We start from the raw sequence: 15,448 nt of genomic DNA on the forward strand, positions 1-15,448 counted from the left end.
ATGCCCCACAATGAAGGTCAAAACTCCTCTTGGTGGGGTCAGGTTTCCCTCCTGTGTTCTCCTGCATGTGTGAACACTGGGACCATCACTTCAACTGAGCCCACTCCCATCCCCCTGTTGGGACCTTTGGACCCAATAACATGAACAAACAAGATGGTTTAGGTCCCCTTTCTTTCTCAGTCCAGCTCTTTTGAGAAGAACAGCCTCTCCCACCCACACAGTCAGAGGCTTCCAGTGTAGCAGACATTCATGCAAACTCTTTTTCACTACAGAGTTGCAAGGCAGTAACCTCCAGCAGAGAGGCAATGGGAAACAACTGGATTTTTTTTCCCTGCCAGCACTGTTATTTGCTAAGCAAACAACCCTTCCTAGACCCAGAAGCCAATCTTTAAGGAGTGCTCACTGCTGACGCCTTGCTGGCCGGTACAAAGCAAAGCAGAGTCTAGTTCAACAGAGCCCAATCCATCAGACAGCCTGTGATGGTGAATTATTCTGGATACACTTAGCCCTTTATTTTAATTCACCCTCGTTATTCCTGACTAGGTCCTCATTTCTGGTAGCGCACTCAACAGTAACATGTACTTCAGCCAAACTGTCATTTATGCTCATTTTTATGCAGGTTATTTGCAAGGACTTCAATTCCAGAAGCAGGTGAGGCAGGACAGGTGGCACAGCATTCTCCAGCCACAATGGCACATTTCATGTCTGTCACCAGGCAACCACAACATTTTAAGTGATGAAGTAATAAATGGCAAATAACAAGAGACAGGTGAGCAAACACACATCCTTCTTCAAGTGCAAATACGGGCATTTTTTTTTACATAGAATCCCCCTAATGCTTTCAAGAACAAGCTAGTCTGGTGTGAAAATTTTCAATACTAAGAAAAGGCCTTAGAGTACCTGCAACAATTATGAGGACATGAATTATGTTTAGATTGTGTAATAAATGAGGATAATTAAATAATGGGCACTTTACTTCCAAATTGAAGCTAGTAAAACTTTGCCCAAAGGAGAATCAGGCCCACAGTACAGCTGCAGTGAAGGGCTTTTTTGAACTAAATGTGTTTTATACCGTTTTACACAACTCTAACAAACAAGAAACATAAATCAAGTGATCCATGGTTTGGCTCTATCTTTTAGAATATCAATGTTCTTTTAATTAACAAGCGTGTTTTTCCTGAAGAAGGTTAGCCCCACTAGCCTTCCTGAAAGAAGAACTTCTTAATGAGGGATTTAAGGGGATTTATAGTGGCATATCTGTAAGCTGCAAGCAGGATGGGCTAGAAGTGACCGAGAAAAAACAGTACAAACCCTGCTCAACTTTAATGTGGTTAATTTCCTACTATAATAAAAAACCACTAAAAAAAGTCTAGCATTTAAGCAGCAGTTATTATCCCAAGGTCTACAAGATTATTATTTGCTGATAATATACAGTGCTGGAGATAATTTTTTTCCCTTTTCACCAAGCAGTCACTTATGGGATGACACGTTGCTGATGGCCAACAGCAACTATCTGAAAGAGCTTAGGACAGGGAGTGAAAAATGCCTCATTAGTAAAGGGTGGAGCAAGGACAGAGGCTGTTTTGTGCCCACATGGGGCTGTCTCATGACATTGGAGCTCACCATCTCCAACACAGAAGAAAAACCTGTTCCTTACTGCTTCCAGACCCATCTAAAATACAGTACTTATCTCTAGTCCCTGGACCCATTATCAGCCCACATGAACAAGAACCAGACAGTGAATAAAGCAAACCCCTTCTTGCAGCTTGCAGCGGTTCCTGTTTGATAATAAGTCAACCTAGCTTTGCTGCCAAGGTCAACCAACATCTTAATCTATCGTCAACATATTTGAAGTGCGAATGTCCCGGGTAACAGCTTTTCTTTGGCTGCTGTTTATTCCTTCCTTTAAAACAATTCTAGTCACGGAGCCTCTAAAATCCAAATACTGCCTGCATCAAAGTTGGGACGACATTAAGGACTCCAGCCCCAAGGAGATGGAGGACATGTCTTGTTCAAGCAGATAGCAGAGAAACATATACTCATTTTTACTCAAAAAGAACCATAAATTAAGACTCAGCTGCTGCTTCCTTCTTCCTTTAAAATTCTGCTGTTATTTCCCAAAGCATGCTCTCGCCCAAAGAGCAGCCCACTGCCCTGCTAGGGAACAGGACTGCTTCACTGAGATATGTGGGCAGACAGAACTGGATCCCACTCCATATCTCCTTGTCATCAGCCACATTTTAATTATAAAGAAAATTAGTAACATCCTTGCCATTAGATATCTTTAAAATATACGCTATACATAATCTGGTGAAAGAAGCCTAGAGAGAATTATTTTCCCCTTTATAACAAAAATCGCTCTTTTTATTACTACCTTGCTTTTATGTCATTAGTAATAGAGTTGGGTTTTCTTTTTCCCTGACTTTGAAAACAAATTAGACCATTAAAATTGTACCTAAGAGCCTCCTTTAGTTTTATGAATTGTTTCGGAATGATCTTAGAAACTGAAAAAGAATCAGAAAAGGCCCTCAAGCAGATAGATATTAAAATAAAAAGGGAACATCTTCTCTGGAAACAAAAAGCCAATAAATCTGAGGGAAGGAATTTTATTTTTTTTTAAATTATTGTCCTCATAGACTCCCACCTAACTTTGCACATTCACAGTAAATTAAACTTCTCTCCAAAGCACAGCTCTGTTGTACAGAGCTTAGTCTCTGATGAGCCAGAGCAGCTGTGAATGTCAACTGGAGAGGGAGAGGTAAAAGGGGACACAAGGGAGAGAAAGAGGAGGGACAGCTGAGTACGTCGCTGGAATAGGACTGTGCGAAGCTGTGCACAGCTCTTGGTAGGTAAGTTCCAGCCCCTTCAGTCTTATTGGTAACTTCACTCCTCAACATAGCCTAATTTGTCCAATCAGAAAAACTGGGACAAGTAAGTGCGCCTATTTGTTTGAGCTTAATAGTTGCTCAAAGTTTGCTGCTAATCCTAACAACGTTTAAGGAGTTGATGTATCATCTCTACTGACGGCAAAGGGTTGCGTCCATTGCTTGCTGTTGGTTTTACCTATAGTTTGTCAATGATCCAGGACTTTTCAGAGTATTTGCCATTGGTACATTGGAACACTAGAGGAGGCTAACGAGCAGGAGAGTTAAAAGATCAGTCTGAAATCATGGCACTATTCATGCTTTGTATATGAAGCTGGGAGAGATGGTTATCTGCAGGATTGGTGAGGAATCTCAGAAACAGATCCTGAAATTTTAACTTGATCATTTCCTTAGGGACTGACTTCCAACTGCATTTTGTTAACAGGATATTAGCATTTTGCTCACTCATTTTTTTAAAAGTGACATATAGTAAATAATATATTTTTGACTACACTCTGCTGGAGGTCTGGAGTCTGTCACCAGGTCTTCCTATGTCCTTTTGCATGACTCTGTGCAGTCTCCTCAGAGACTCTGTTTCCCTACTGGCAAATTAGTCATAATGATACCATTCCCTTTTGTCACTTAAGTGTTCTAAACCAGCTGAGCATTTATTATTCATCTTGGGATTTATTAGACAGCACAACTCCAACTTTGGATGTTTAGGCTTGGACCCTGATGGCTTTAACACCTCCAGAGCAAACAACAAATTGGTTGTTTTAATACCCAAGTCAGAGTAGCAGAATCCTCTGCAAACTCCCAGCATCCTTCTTCTCCCCCTTTTCACTCCCACCACCTCAGCTAGCTCCTGCTGCCTTCTCCCTGCCCTCTCTCCTCTCACGATCACTTTTTTGTTTACTTCACAAGCAGGACAGGCTAAAAACATGCCCAGAAGCACAGTCCAGCTGATGAGCATGGCTGGCTGAGCTGGGAAAATTGCCAACAGAGTATCTTTCCCCTTCAGCTTTGCGTACCAGAGGATGCTGCTATTAGACCTTGAGATCTGCAATGCCTCCCATCAAACTCACCAAGCCCTGCTGTGACAAGCAGGATAATCCAAGTTTCAACATGTATGCATTATTCTTTTCACATATTTTTCTTACCCAACTTGCTAATTACTAGCACTACATGTTTAAATGAGTAGTTGCTCCCTCATCACCTATCTCTAACTTCTCTTTGATCCTGCAGTAATTAGATGTTGTGTTTCAACAGTGTTACTTGGCTGACAAACTGTCACACCAGTATTCTCCACACCCCAAGTTCAGAAGTTCAGTTTTGCTTAAGTAAACAAGAGTTCAATGCTTATAGAGCTAAGCCTCATGGATAATCCTAAAGCATTCAAAAATCAGCCTTTAAGACTCCAGAGAGCCACCAGAACTTTTGGGCTGTCCTAGATCCATGCTTTCCAGTAAAAGCCTCTGTTTTTATGAAAATTCGAAGAAGAGGTAAAACAACATGTACAAATAGCCAAGTATGAACATGCAATCTAAAAATGGTCCTAGACAGTATTTTGCAAACGGTTTAAGAACAGACCCTAGAGACTGGGACTCGAGTTCTGATGTGCTTTTGCTTGGTTCCGAATTTGGGAATGATCAAAACGTAGCCAGGTTATAAAATCATTTTAGAAACTTGCACCCATTCGCAAAGGAGATGAGCTCAAATCACCACATACTGGGAAGAAGAGCCAAGAAAAACAGTAATTTTAACATGACCTAGGTTCTGCAAAGTTGCTTCAGCAAGTTACACGGCCAACTTGCACTGAATTTCAAGGGCAATGAAGTTCCTGTAAGCACCTTTGAAAGCCTCAGCCATGAGTCCAAGACAAGTGTGATACCAGTTAGAAATCAACATTTTCCATATTGGGACCAACTATTTATATTATATATCCTCCCATTATCAAATCTGTCTGGGACTCTTCTCCATCTCTTAGTATCAGCACTTCTGAACACTTGAAAGCTCCTAACACACAAGTGCAATGCCTGGTTCAGGAGCTGGAACGTGTTTTGGTTTAATGGCAACTCCAGTGCCCCTTCCTGATCTGCCTGCCTGCATGCTGGACCACATTCCGCCACATTGCCACTGTACTGCAAGGCCAAGACTCCAAGTTCTTGGGCACACATTGGTTTTATGCACGTAACTTGTTCAACTGCTTCAGGGGGAGTACTTGTGCTTAAAGTCAAGGATAAGCTTAAGTGCTAAAGCTCAGCACTGCAAGGGCAGAACAATTTGTGCAATAAATGACTGTGCAGCAAATTAAATCTGCTTGTAAATATTGTACAATATGGCATCTTGCAAAATAATTTAATATTTATTTGGCATTCATTATTGAGCAGTCTGCTAGGAACATCAATGATGTGTAAAATGCAACATTGGTATCCAAACCAAACAGCTTTTGCTAGCAAGCTCTCGCCTCCAGCTGCTCCGCCAAAGCAAGCTAGTGACATGAATTTTGAAAAGTTTGGTTTGCTTCATGGCTTTTTATTGTGCTTCTGCTTTTCTTTACCTCATATTGGTAGATGTCCAGGATCCTTTCCAATGACAGCTCCTCAAAGTACAGTCTGTCACACTCATCAAAATCTGTGCTCACCGTCTCTGGATTGCAATTCACTACGACGGTCTTGTTGCCAAGCTGACGCAGCGTGCGGATACTGGAAACAGCACACCAATCAAACTCCACACTGCTGCCTGCCAGGAGACAGAAAAGTGGGCAAGGAAAGGAAGCATGCAGAGAAGAAAACATAAACAGATGTTCTTAGCACTCAAGCTTAAAAAAGAAAAAGGAAAAAAAACCCAGCATTGCCTCCTGTCAGCTCAGAGCAAGAAATCTAATTGTCCTCCCATGGAAAATACTCATCCACAAATGTGAGCCTCCAAGCACAACAGGTAAGTTGGCTCAGCTGCTCAGGAGTGACAGGCCTCTATAGCCTGTCTGTCATCCTGCTCTCATAAACACTTATGTCTGCTCTTGCTGCCCATCTAGCTACTTACTACTACCTCCCAACCAACATGTTTTGAGATGAACTTAAGAGGCAGAAGCTTAGAGGTGACCAAATTGAGTGCCAATTATTATAAGACAGTGCTGTTTACTACAGGAAACGCAAAACATTTGTACAGACATGGTTTAAAAAACAGAAGACTCAAGTGTTTTTTATCTTCCAGAAGAGCAGAGTATGGCTAACCTAACAACAGAAAAATTACAACTCAGTAGGTTTGACCTTCCTGTGTGCTGACTCTAGATAAGGCAATTTGGAAAAACAATACTTTTAAGAGCTGCACTGTGATCCTTTTTTCTTGGTTTAAAGGCCACAGTGACTATGGCAACACGGTGCAGGAAGCACGTCCTACTATCCTGAATCCTAAGTAAGCACTGTGGCCACTCTAAAGGAAAGAGGCATGGAAGGAGTCATCTAGTGCTCAGGTGAGCACCAGGAGTTGGTGCTTGGCCTGGGCTAAGCTGCTGGACTTGGGACCTGAGCAACGCTGCAGGCTTCAGAAAACGCTGGTGTCCAGACTTGCGCTAACAGCTACTGTCACATAAATTTATATGTTCAAACATCTAAGAAGGGTACCATAAACAGAGAATGATCCATATTAAAAAACATCATTAAATGGTTATGCTTACAATCTACAAGAAAACCTTGGCCTCATCATGATGCGTTCACAGTCATTACATGATCGTTAACCACTGATATCATTATTTTTATATATAATTGTGTGACAAGATATATTGGAAATTCAGGCTGTGCTTGATTGCTGCCTCCACCACCTAGTCACAAAGAGATGCCTGTCACAGGTGACTCACTGACAGGCACACAATTTATTTCCCTACTTCTGTCAAACAGGAACCTCAAAACATGCCTAGGCCTCAGCTAAAAGCCCACAGAAAAGAGAGGGAAATCAAATCTGAAACTGGACATTTTCCAGAAGGGTCACCAGCTGCTCGTTAACTTTTTGTATTCCACTTACATTATTCAGCTATTCTTATACACGTAAGAAACCGTAACTTTGGGACACAATGGTCATCTGGAGTTCCCATCTGACTGCTTTTGATACAACCTGAGAAAACAGCTGAACACTTGTAAGTATGTTCCAGCCACATCCAGTAATGGTCATGTCCAAACAGTTGGAAACGGGAAGACAGCAAATAATTAGTAATACTAGTAATGACTGTTGTAACATAACCAGACACTGCTCCTCAGAAGATAATTACTACATCAATACAGGCATGTTTTTGAACTCACTCTCAGGTTTCAAGCATGTTAAATCTATGTGCACTCCTTAATATTCACAGAGCATTCTGCCGGTCCATGCAGTTGGTTGAATAGCTTATTTATACTGCTTTCAGGGCTGACTTTTACACAAACCCCCCTCCCAGGATAGGAGATACCCTCCCGGCAGCAAGTGAAAAGCAAGCATCACCTCGAATATCCGAGCAATACCCCCACAGAGCACAAGTCACACAGTGCAGCTCAGGCTCTCAGTGAGCCAGAGGCCTTTAAATGTGCATGAAAAGGTCTGTCAAAGCAAGCTCTGAAGTTCAAGAGTGTGCAACTGTACTGATTCACATCATGTTTCTATTTGGCATATTAGTTAACATGAACAAGAAAACTCCAAAAAAAGACACTTCAGTTTGGATCATTTTCTTTCTAAATACAGAATATAGCATGACTTTTGAAATGACCTCAGACTTCCCCCACCCAAATAATTTTATTTCTTTGCAAAAGTGTCAACATATTCAAGATTTTCCTGTAATATATTTCAAAATATTTTCAAATAAAATTCATACTTTTTTTTTTTAATCTAAAAAAACCCTCAGTTTTTACAAAGGAAATAAAAATCTTGTTTAAAAAAAAGAGTAATGTCACATGTTTAACTTCCATCCAAATCATTCAGCCCTTTCTGACCTGTTACTGTTTTGTAAATGTAAATCCCCAGGGAACACTAAGTTGATCCCACTGAATTATGATTACAATTCTGAAAGCATAGAGGAAAAGCACACTGCTTACTTGCTTTCAAAGGACAACAAAAGAAAAAAAAAAATCAACTTGGCTTTTGCACCTAGAGGGGAAAAATAAAAAAATCTTTCAGAGCTGCAAGTAGTGGTTTCCTTTAGCAGCCTTTATTTAGTTGCAGTCTCTTCCAGAGATTGTCTTGATCTAATCAAAGCTACAGAACAGGTTAAGACCAAAATCAGACCTGGATGGCTAAACTAAACAATTAGGAGCTTTAGGTGAACAGTAGAAAATGTGTTCACATATATTTGATCAAATATATGTGAACAACACTGCCGTCCTTTTTATGTTGATTTTTTGTAACCATGTAACAGAGCATGTTGACTGGCAGAAGCGTTCACAAAAAAAAAGCATAATCATGGAGTGTTCCTCCTGACTTCACTCATCTCAACATTCATACTGGAAACCGACTTCAAAAAGACACATTGTACAAACAGCAACAGGAGTGCAGCACGTGACCTCTCCATCCAAGCAAAGTAAATGGATGCAGTTTTAAATTTCAGCTTCTAAAAACCATCACCACTACTTGTGAGATGCAGTGCAAAAATATTTCTGAATAACAAGCAATTTTTTTCTTGTCAATAATTGCAAGCTATTTGGAATGATCCATGAAAAGGAAAAGGGAAAGTCATCATATATAGAATTTAGCAGTCTGTCTACCCAATACTCATAGCCATGAGGAAACTTGTATGTGCATAATCATCTGAGTGGGCTGAAAAAACAGCATACAGAGAATTGCTTATACAAGAGCAGCTGAAGATATAAAAATATTTTCATAGTAACCTATATTTACAGTGGTAAAATGCATTGTATATAAGAACATAGTCATGAGCTGGCAGTAAGCATATAGGAGTGGGAGCAACAAACTTATACAAGGTATCAGGTTCTCAAGAACTTAACATGTGCAAAAAGTAAGATTAAAAAAAAAATTCCTAAATCTTTGTGAAAATAACAACTAAGCGACAAGTGAAAAGTAATAAAATTCTCCTGTTTTTCCAGGGCGTTAAATGAAGTCTCCAAGCAAGTGTAAAAGGCAAAACTTGTGTTAGGAATTGATGTCCTGTGCCCGGTGCTCTGGAGGATTTTGTCACCATATGAGAAGAGGAACAAATGAACCACAAGAATATCCAAAGAAGGCTCGAGGGTGCAAGGACAACAGAGGAGTTGTAAGAAAGATTTACCTATGTGATATGGTCCACAGCCCAACACCATCACTCCACAGTCATCAAATTTTACATCGTGTTCCTGAGAAGGGAGGGAGAAAAGTCATTAGGATCCGTACTCCACAGTGCCTAACTCCATGCTTTTCAGAATAAACAGTTGATGGTGCTCAGCCCATATCCAACAGTCTGATCCTTCAGGGCTCAAGTCTGATCTCATTTACAGAAGTCTAAATCAAGTGCAACTCCACTGGAATTCGTGGTGCTGCACCCAAACCAAAGGAGACACAGGACCTCTAATTTGGCTATTCAAGCAGCCTAAGGAGCTGTATAGTTTCACATAAAAATGAATGCTAGGATGAGATGAGTGAAACATGAGTTCTGCATTCCCAGCACACAGGACGCAGGTACAAGTGATATAGGACAGGATCATAACAACATAGGGGCACTAACACTAAAGGCACTGGATCAGTATTTGAGCAAGAGAAAGTTCCAAGCCTGCTGTAAGGGGATTATAAGTAACACCATCCAGAGTAATTGCTACAGAGACCGAGACATCTGCAAGATCTCCAGAAATAACGCAGCACAGGGGAAAGAGCTCAAACTAGACAGCAATGAGCCTGTTGTTTCTGAATGTGCCTACCTGCCCACTGTACGTGGTGTAGAGGTAATTAGTTATCGCTGGGTATTCTGCTGCCAGTGTGTCAATCTGTACAGGAAAGAAGAGGAGGGGTTGTGATTTGGCCAGTCCAAGATCTTTCTTACACACAGGTGTTTGGGGTTTTTTCTTTTCCCTCTTTCCTTTTTTACTCCTATTTCTGTCCTATTATTTTCCCATTGTGTCTTTCTGCAAAAGAAGGTGATCTGAACCCTCATATGCTGGCAATGCAGTGCATGCCTGGCATTCCCCCCAGACCTTACAGTTCAGTCAACAGGACAGTTTACCATCTCTTTCTAAGCTGCAGTTTTAGCTCCGCACCTTTTTGGTACAACACCTTCACAGCCCAAGAACTTTCCCCATCCATCCCTTTTTGCCAAGGCCCTCATTCTCTAGTTTGTTTGGAAGCATTAATTACACAGATCTCCATTCCTCCAGGTCTCCTGTCCCCTTTAGCTGTGCTGTGTAGGATCTTCGCAATATACTCTTGACCCTATCTTACTCCCACACTGAATACAAACATGCACAAAACACCACTTTGAGATCATGCCAAGTAGCAGCCAGCAGTGCAAGTACTAAGTATTTGTTACAATATAACTTGTGCTTTGATAATTAAATGGTACACAAAGCAAGAGTGATTTTCAACCACCCCTTATATGTAGTTTTCAACAATTTCTTATGTAATTAGCCACCAGAGAGCCCAGAAGAATAATTTGCCTACTAGGCTGTTCACAGACTATTTGTGTCAACTACTTATTGCATGTTGTACATGGAAACTAGTCCATCTAGGTCACCAGCGATTGCTGAAGTTCCCTGAATGAACAGCTGAAACATTTCTACATAGAATACTGAACAGGGAACAATATTAAAGCAACCCTGACATGAATTTTTACATGCTATACCATTTAAAAAACTGTCCAATATTCAAGTATTTTCAGGAATCACCACTGGCTGAGGAAATCCTTGTGAATAATGAAGAATGTGACCTTACGTCATTAGCACTATGTAAATGTCTGCTGCTCATTACTATTGCTAATGCTGCAACTTGTACTTCATGGCTCAAGAAGAAACATATGCTTTGAAGCCACAAATGAAGGCATAAGTAGAATGACCTTATTAAGGGTACCTTGGCACACAAATCAATCCAGCACTGCAGTGCCATATGCAGCTGAAAGAATGCAGTGCAAGACCAGGCATGTTTCCGTGGGCCAGGTGAGGACGTAGGAGGAAAACAGCAGCTGGGGAATAGAAGGAAATTTGGCACCTGGAATTGGGCCTGAGGATACAGATGGGCTCTTTCAGAAACATTCAGGGGTCTGTGTTGGGGTTTTTTTTCCCCCTTTAAGGACAAAAAAAACAGCTGGTGGCAGTTTAATACCAACATACCTTAAATGCAGCAGCAGAACACCTAGCAAAGCACTCGGGACACTGCCATGAATACTAGATGAGCTCATTACTCTCATGCTATCACAATGAATAAATAGCAAATGAACCCATAACAATAGCACACTTCAAATTAAGTATTACCCTGTAAAAAGTTACTACCAAGAGAAAAGACATACTACACTTTTCATGGTCACACCATGGTGGGCCACCATTCTCAGCCTTTTTCTGAAGCCAGATAGCTGTGTTTCCTCCTCAGCCACACAGAACACGATCAAGAATATTCTCAGTCTCTCTTTGAGGACATTTGTGTCATTACATTGATGCCTGCAGTGCAGAAGTAACAGCTAACTGGGTGAAATTTGTTCTCCTCTAATGTCAAGGTCAAAACTCCTATGGATGTTAACAGAGACCAGGGTTCCACTTTACTTCAGCTGTTTCTAAGGATATGGAAGTCTCCTGCTCCTTGCACTTTTGGAAGCCCCTACCATGAACTGAGATGTTTATCACGAACCTGTTTCACCCAAGGCACTGTATTCTTCCTCAGTCTCAGCTGGCGGCACTGGACTTCAGTCAGCTTCAGGCATTTCCCAATCTGTTTGTCTGAGAACCCAATCTGTTTGGCTCTCCTCAGTGTCTCTTCTGGAACTGTTTCACTGGGATTAAATAAGAAAAACACCTTTGCAAGAGGGTTTACAGGAATACTTAGAAGATATATGAGTGCTTATGTATGCCATACTGCATAGATTTGCTATAGGATCATGCACATAAAGGCAAGGAAAGGAAGAAGACCCAACTAAGCTATGCAATCCTCATACATAAAAGAACTTTTTTGTACTGGATGCCCCCCACCAAACACCTATAAGGTAAAGTCTACAGGCAGACTGCTGATGCTAGGAAGTGAAACACTTTCTTTCCTCGCATTTTTGAGATGGGAATGAGTGAGTCATGATGAAGTCCATCATCTCCCAGGCAGAATTCTCCGCCAGACTAGTACAAGGTCACGGTATCCACAACTGTATGCTCATTTACCATTACAGCCTCCATGGAGGACCTGCAGTGATTCCTTTCTTGGATTCAGTATCCCCACATCTCCATGCTCAAACTTTCCCTTACATTCCTCCTCCCAGTCTAAATTTTAAAACACAGGCCTCACCAGACTGGGCTGGATCAGTAATTATGTATTGTCCTGGTACTCACATTTCCTGCCTCTCGTTGCAGCTGCCCACTCCACACAAAGGCATGAAATTCCTGAAGCTCCAGGATGAGCCATTCAGAGGCATAACTGTCCTCCGACCCTGCTGAACTGGGGGACAACTTGCCTCAAAATACTACAATTTGTCCCAAACGAGCCCTTCTTTCTGTTGTTGAGGATGGTCTGTCTACCTTCAGAAACAGCCAGTCTTTTGAAAAAGCATATGACTTCAGAGATACATAGTAGAAATGGCCTTCAGAGGCTCACACACAAGGTAGGTTTTTCCTTCTGACAGTCTCAAGTATATTTTTTTCTGTATCATTGTGCTGCTTCTCATATTATGAAAACAGGGAGAGGGGTATAGACAGGGGAAAGCAGGGGCAGCTTTTTTGATTTCACATTTGCAATCAGGGTCTCTCAATACTTCCTTATGTTCTTGTTCTCCTGGTTTTGCTTTTCAGGAGTCCTAGTTTTTGCTGTTTATTCCAAATGTATTGCTTTCCCAGGCCACGTCTGCAGGTCAACAGTTTCTTGCCCATTTTGCTTTTGATTTTTTTTCATCTGCTCCACTCCCCCTTTATTCCCTCTATTTTTTTCTCTCCCACACTATCTTTGTTCCACTTTGTTTTGACTCCACCTGTAGCCCTTACAGTTCCTGCCTAAGCTGCCTTTTCTAAGCCTAGCTTTTGCAAAAACATTTTAAAAGCCTATGTATTTTTATCAGCACTACTGCTTTTCATCTTCATTGCCAAGAGCATCCTTGCCTGCCCAATAAATCAATATTTTATGACCAAGCAAGCTCTGAATAAAGAAAAAGGAAATTATTAACAAACAAGCAATTTTCCTAAATCAGAGCTTTTGAATTATGTCCTTTGCTTGATGGTATTTTTAAATAAATAGCATTATGTTATTTAAGTGGGGGAAGAGGGGTAAGGCTGCTTTATTGGAATGTGTCAGGAAGCTGAAGCATGAAAGAGAGTCATTGGACTGGATTTTCCACTCTGGCTTAGGCACAGAGCAGCTCTGCTGCCCTCAATGAAGTCAGGCTAGCGTAAAAAGGTGAGAGTCACAAAGTGCCAAACCAGCTGTTCTAAGCGCAGAACTGGGGACCAGAAACTTTGGGGTTCAGATCCCTAGGTAGATGGGGTTTCCTCTACAAATTCCCCAATGCCACCTCTCTCCTTCCCCTGCAATATGAGAACAGGGTGCTCCACCTGCCCACAGTAGCATAGCAGACAGCTAGTGAGGATTTGCAGAAAGGAAACACGCACTGTAACTGCTATCCTATGCACTGTGTCCCAGCCTGGCACCAACGACCAGCCTGCTCTGCCCTCAGGGGACTCCAGGCAGGAGTATCACCTGCACCCTTGATCTTCTCCACAACCCTCCATCACATCACCCTTCTTACTGCAGCAGATCCTGCTCTTTACTGGTGTCAGAAGTAAACACTCCTGCCTAATCCAGCAGGCTGAGCTTCTCAGGTTTTGGATTTGCAGAAAGACTTCCCCAAATAAGACCCACTTTGCAGCACCACAGTTCGTTAAAGCCTGTGGCTGCCAAGCACTAATGCCTCCACCACAAAACTCCTCCGCTTCTCTACCTTCTGATCTCAGCTCACAGGCAGGACTTCTTGCATAACCCATGAATGCCAGAACTGAAGGCACGGATGGATGTTTTACAGGAGGAAACAAAGCAAGATCCACCAATTCCCTGGCAAAACAGATGCTAGCCATCACCAGCTATTAAGAAGAACGCAGTCATGTTAGATTTCTCTCTTAGATTCAGCATTCCCTAAGTATGAGTGAGCAGACCTGATGATCGCAAGAAAATGAGCCTGTTTCAGTGCAGTTTACTCCCTTGATCTCCCTCCCTTCTGCCTCAGAAACACACATAGCTGGCTGTCATTTGATTGCTGACAGAGAAAGAAAATTGCCTTCATTTGCAGCTTGTTTCAATTCAGTTTTTTGTATCTCATTATAACAGTATCATTCATTGCCATCCCCCCCAGCAGGGTGGGTAGAAGAAAAGCAGTGATTATTTGGTGACATGATTCATTTGCCTTGGGCTAGCAGCTTAAATTAGGTTAGGACCCTTACTAATCCATGCAAAAAGTTAACTTTTGTACAGGACAATCAGTGTGCAACAGAAAAGCTGAGTACCTAAAGGGAAAATGAAACCATGCATTTTTCACTCTGCTGCTCCCAATGCACGATGAAGAAAAGGTAAGAGATGTAGCTTTCAGTGTGGCTAATAAGAAAGATGCGGTGGTAACCTCTGTTTAAGCAGCACCTAGACAGGAAGGGTTTTCTCATTTCTCACTGCCATGGAGGCAGCTTAAAATGGAGGAAACACACCCAGCTCACCACAAGGCAGGAAAGGTTAGAACTGACAACCCAGCCCTGGGGATGTAACAGTTTTGCCATTTCATATTGTCACAGAAAACCGGCAAGAGTTAAAACAACCAGCAGTGCTGCTTTCCAAGCACTTGAAACCAGAATCTGCCACGAGGTGAGAAATTGCCAAAAGCCTCTGAGACAGCTCCCAAGGATTTGGAGGCACAACCAGCAGAAGGGGCAAGCAGAGTAAGCTAGCAGAATTGCTCCACCATGGTTAAAGGAAACTGGATCAGAAAGCTGCAAACCCTCAGCACTGGTATGGAGATCAGGCTGCCTCTCTGCACATACTGGACACACATCTTCATACCTAGTCATTTCCATTTACTAATAAGGGTAATTTTTAGCATTTATATCTCAGCTTTCATGGAATGAATATAAAGAGACATGCACACAGTATGGTATAGGGTGATGCTTATCTTCCAGATAGCAAAACCGAGACACGCAGAGGTTAAGGGGTAATGATTTTTAAGATCCAGCATTCCCACCACCGTTTAGACTTGCTGGAGACACTAAAGCCAGCAAAAGTAGAATCAAGCTGATTTCTTTGAACACTTGAGTGCAAATAACCCTTCCAAGAGTTCACCAGAAATCCAGCACTAAAAAGAGAAGAAAAAAATTCTCAGTTCTGGCTATTCCCAAACACACGATCCAGTCCTACATCACTGCCTCCCACCTTCCCCTGGAGCATCACTTACTTTTCAAACACAGAGCAAAAAGTCTTCC

General features: G+C 41.8%; 1 protein-coding gene across 1 annotated transcript in view; it reads right to left on the minus strand.

Annotated features, from left to right (window-relative positions):
- Positions 1 to 15,448, minus strand: part of CPS1 (carbamoyl-phosphate synthase 1) — a 98,762-nt gene that overhangs the window by 26,807 nt on the left and 56,507 nt on the right. The window contains exons 22-25 of the mRNA XM_049802686.1: positions 11,649 to 11,790; positions 9,737 to 9,802; positions 9,115 to 9,178; positions 5,425 to 5,606 (exon numbers count right to left, since the gene is read on the minus strand). Coding sequence (XP_049658643.1) covers positions 5,425 to 5,606; positions 9,115 to 9,178; positions 9,737 to 9,802; positions 11,649 to 11,790 — 454 coding nt within the window. The remainder of the gene's footprint in view (positions 1 to 5,424; positions 5,607 to 9,114; positions 9,179 to 9,736; positions 9,803 to 11,648; positions 11,791 to 15,448) is intronic.

The sequence above is a fragment of the Accipiter gentilis genome, chromosome 1 (genome assembly GCF_929443795.1).
Source record: "Accipiter gentilis chromosome 1, bAccGen1.1, whole genome shotgun sequence".
NCBI lineage: Eukaryota > Metazoa > Chordata > Aves > Accipitriformes > Accipitridae > Astur > Astur gentilis.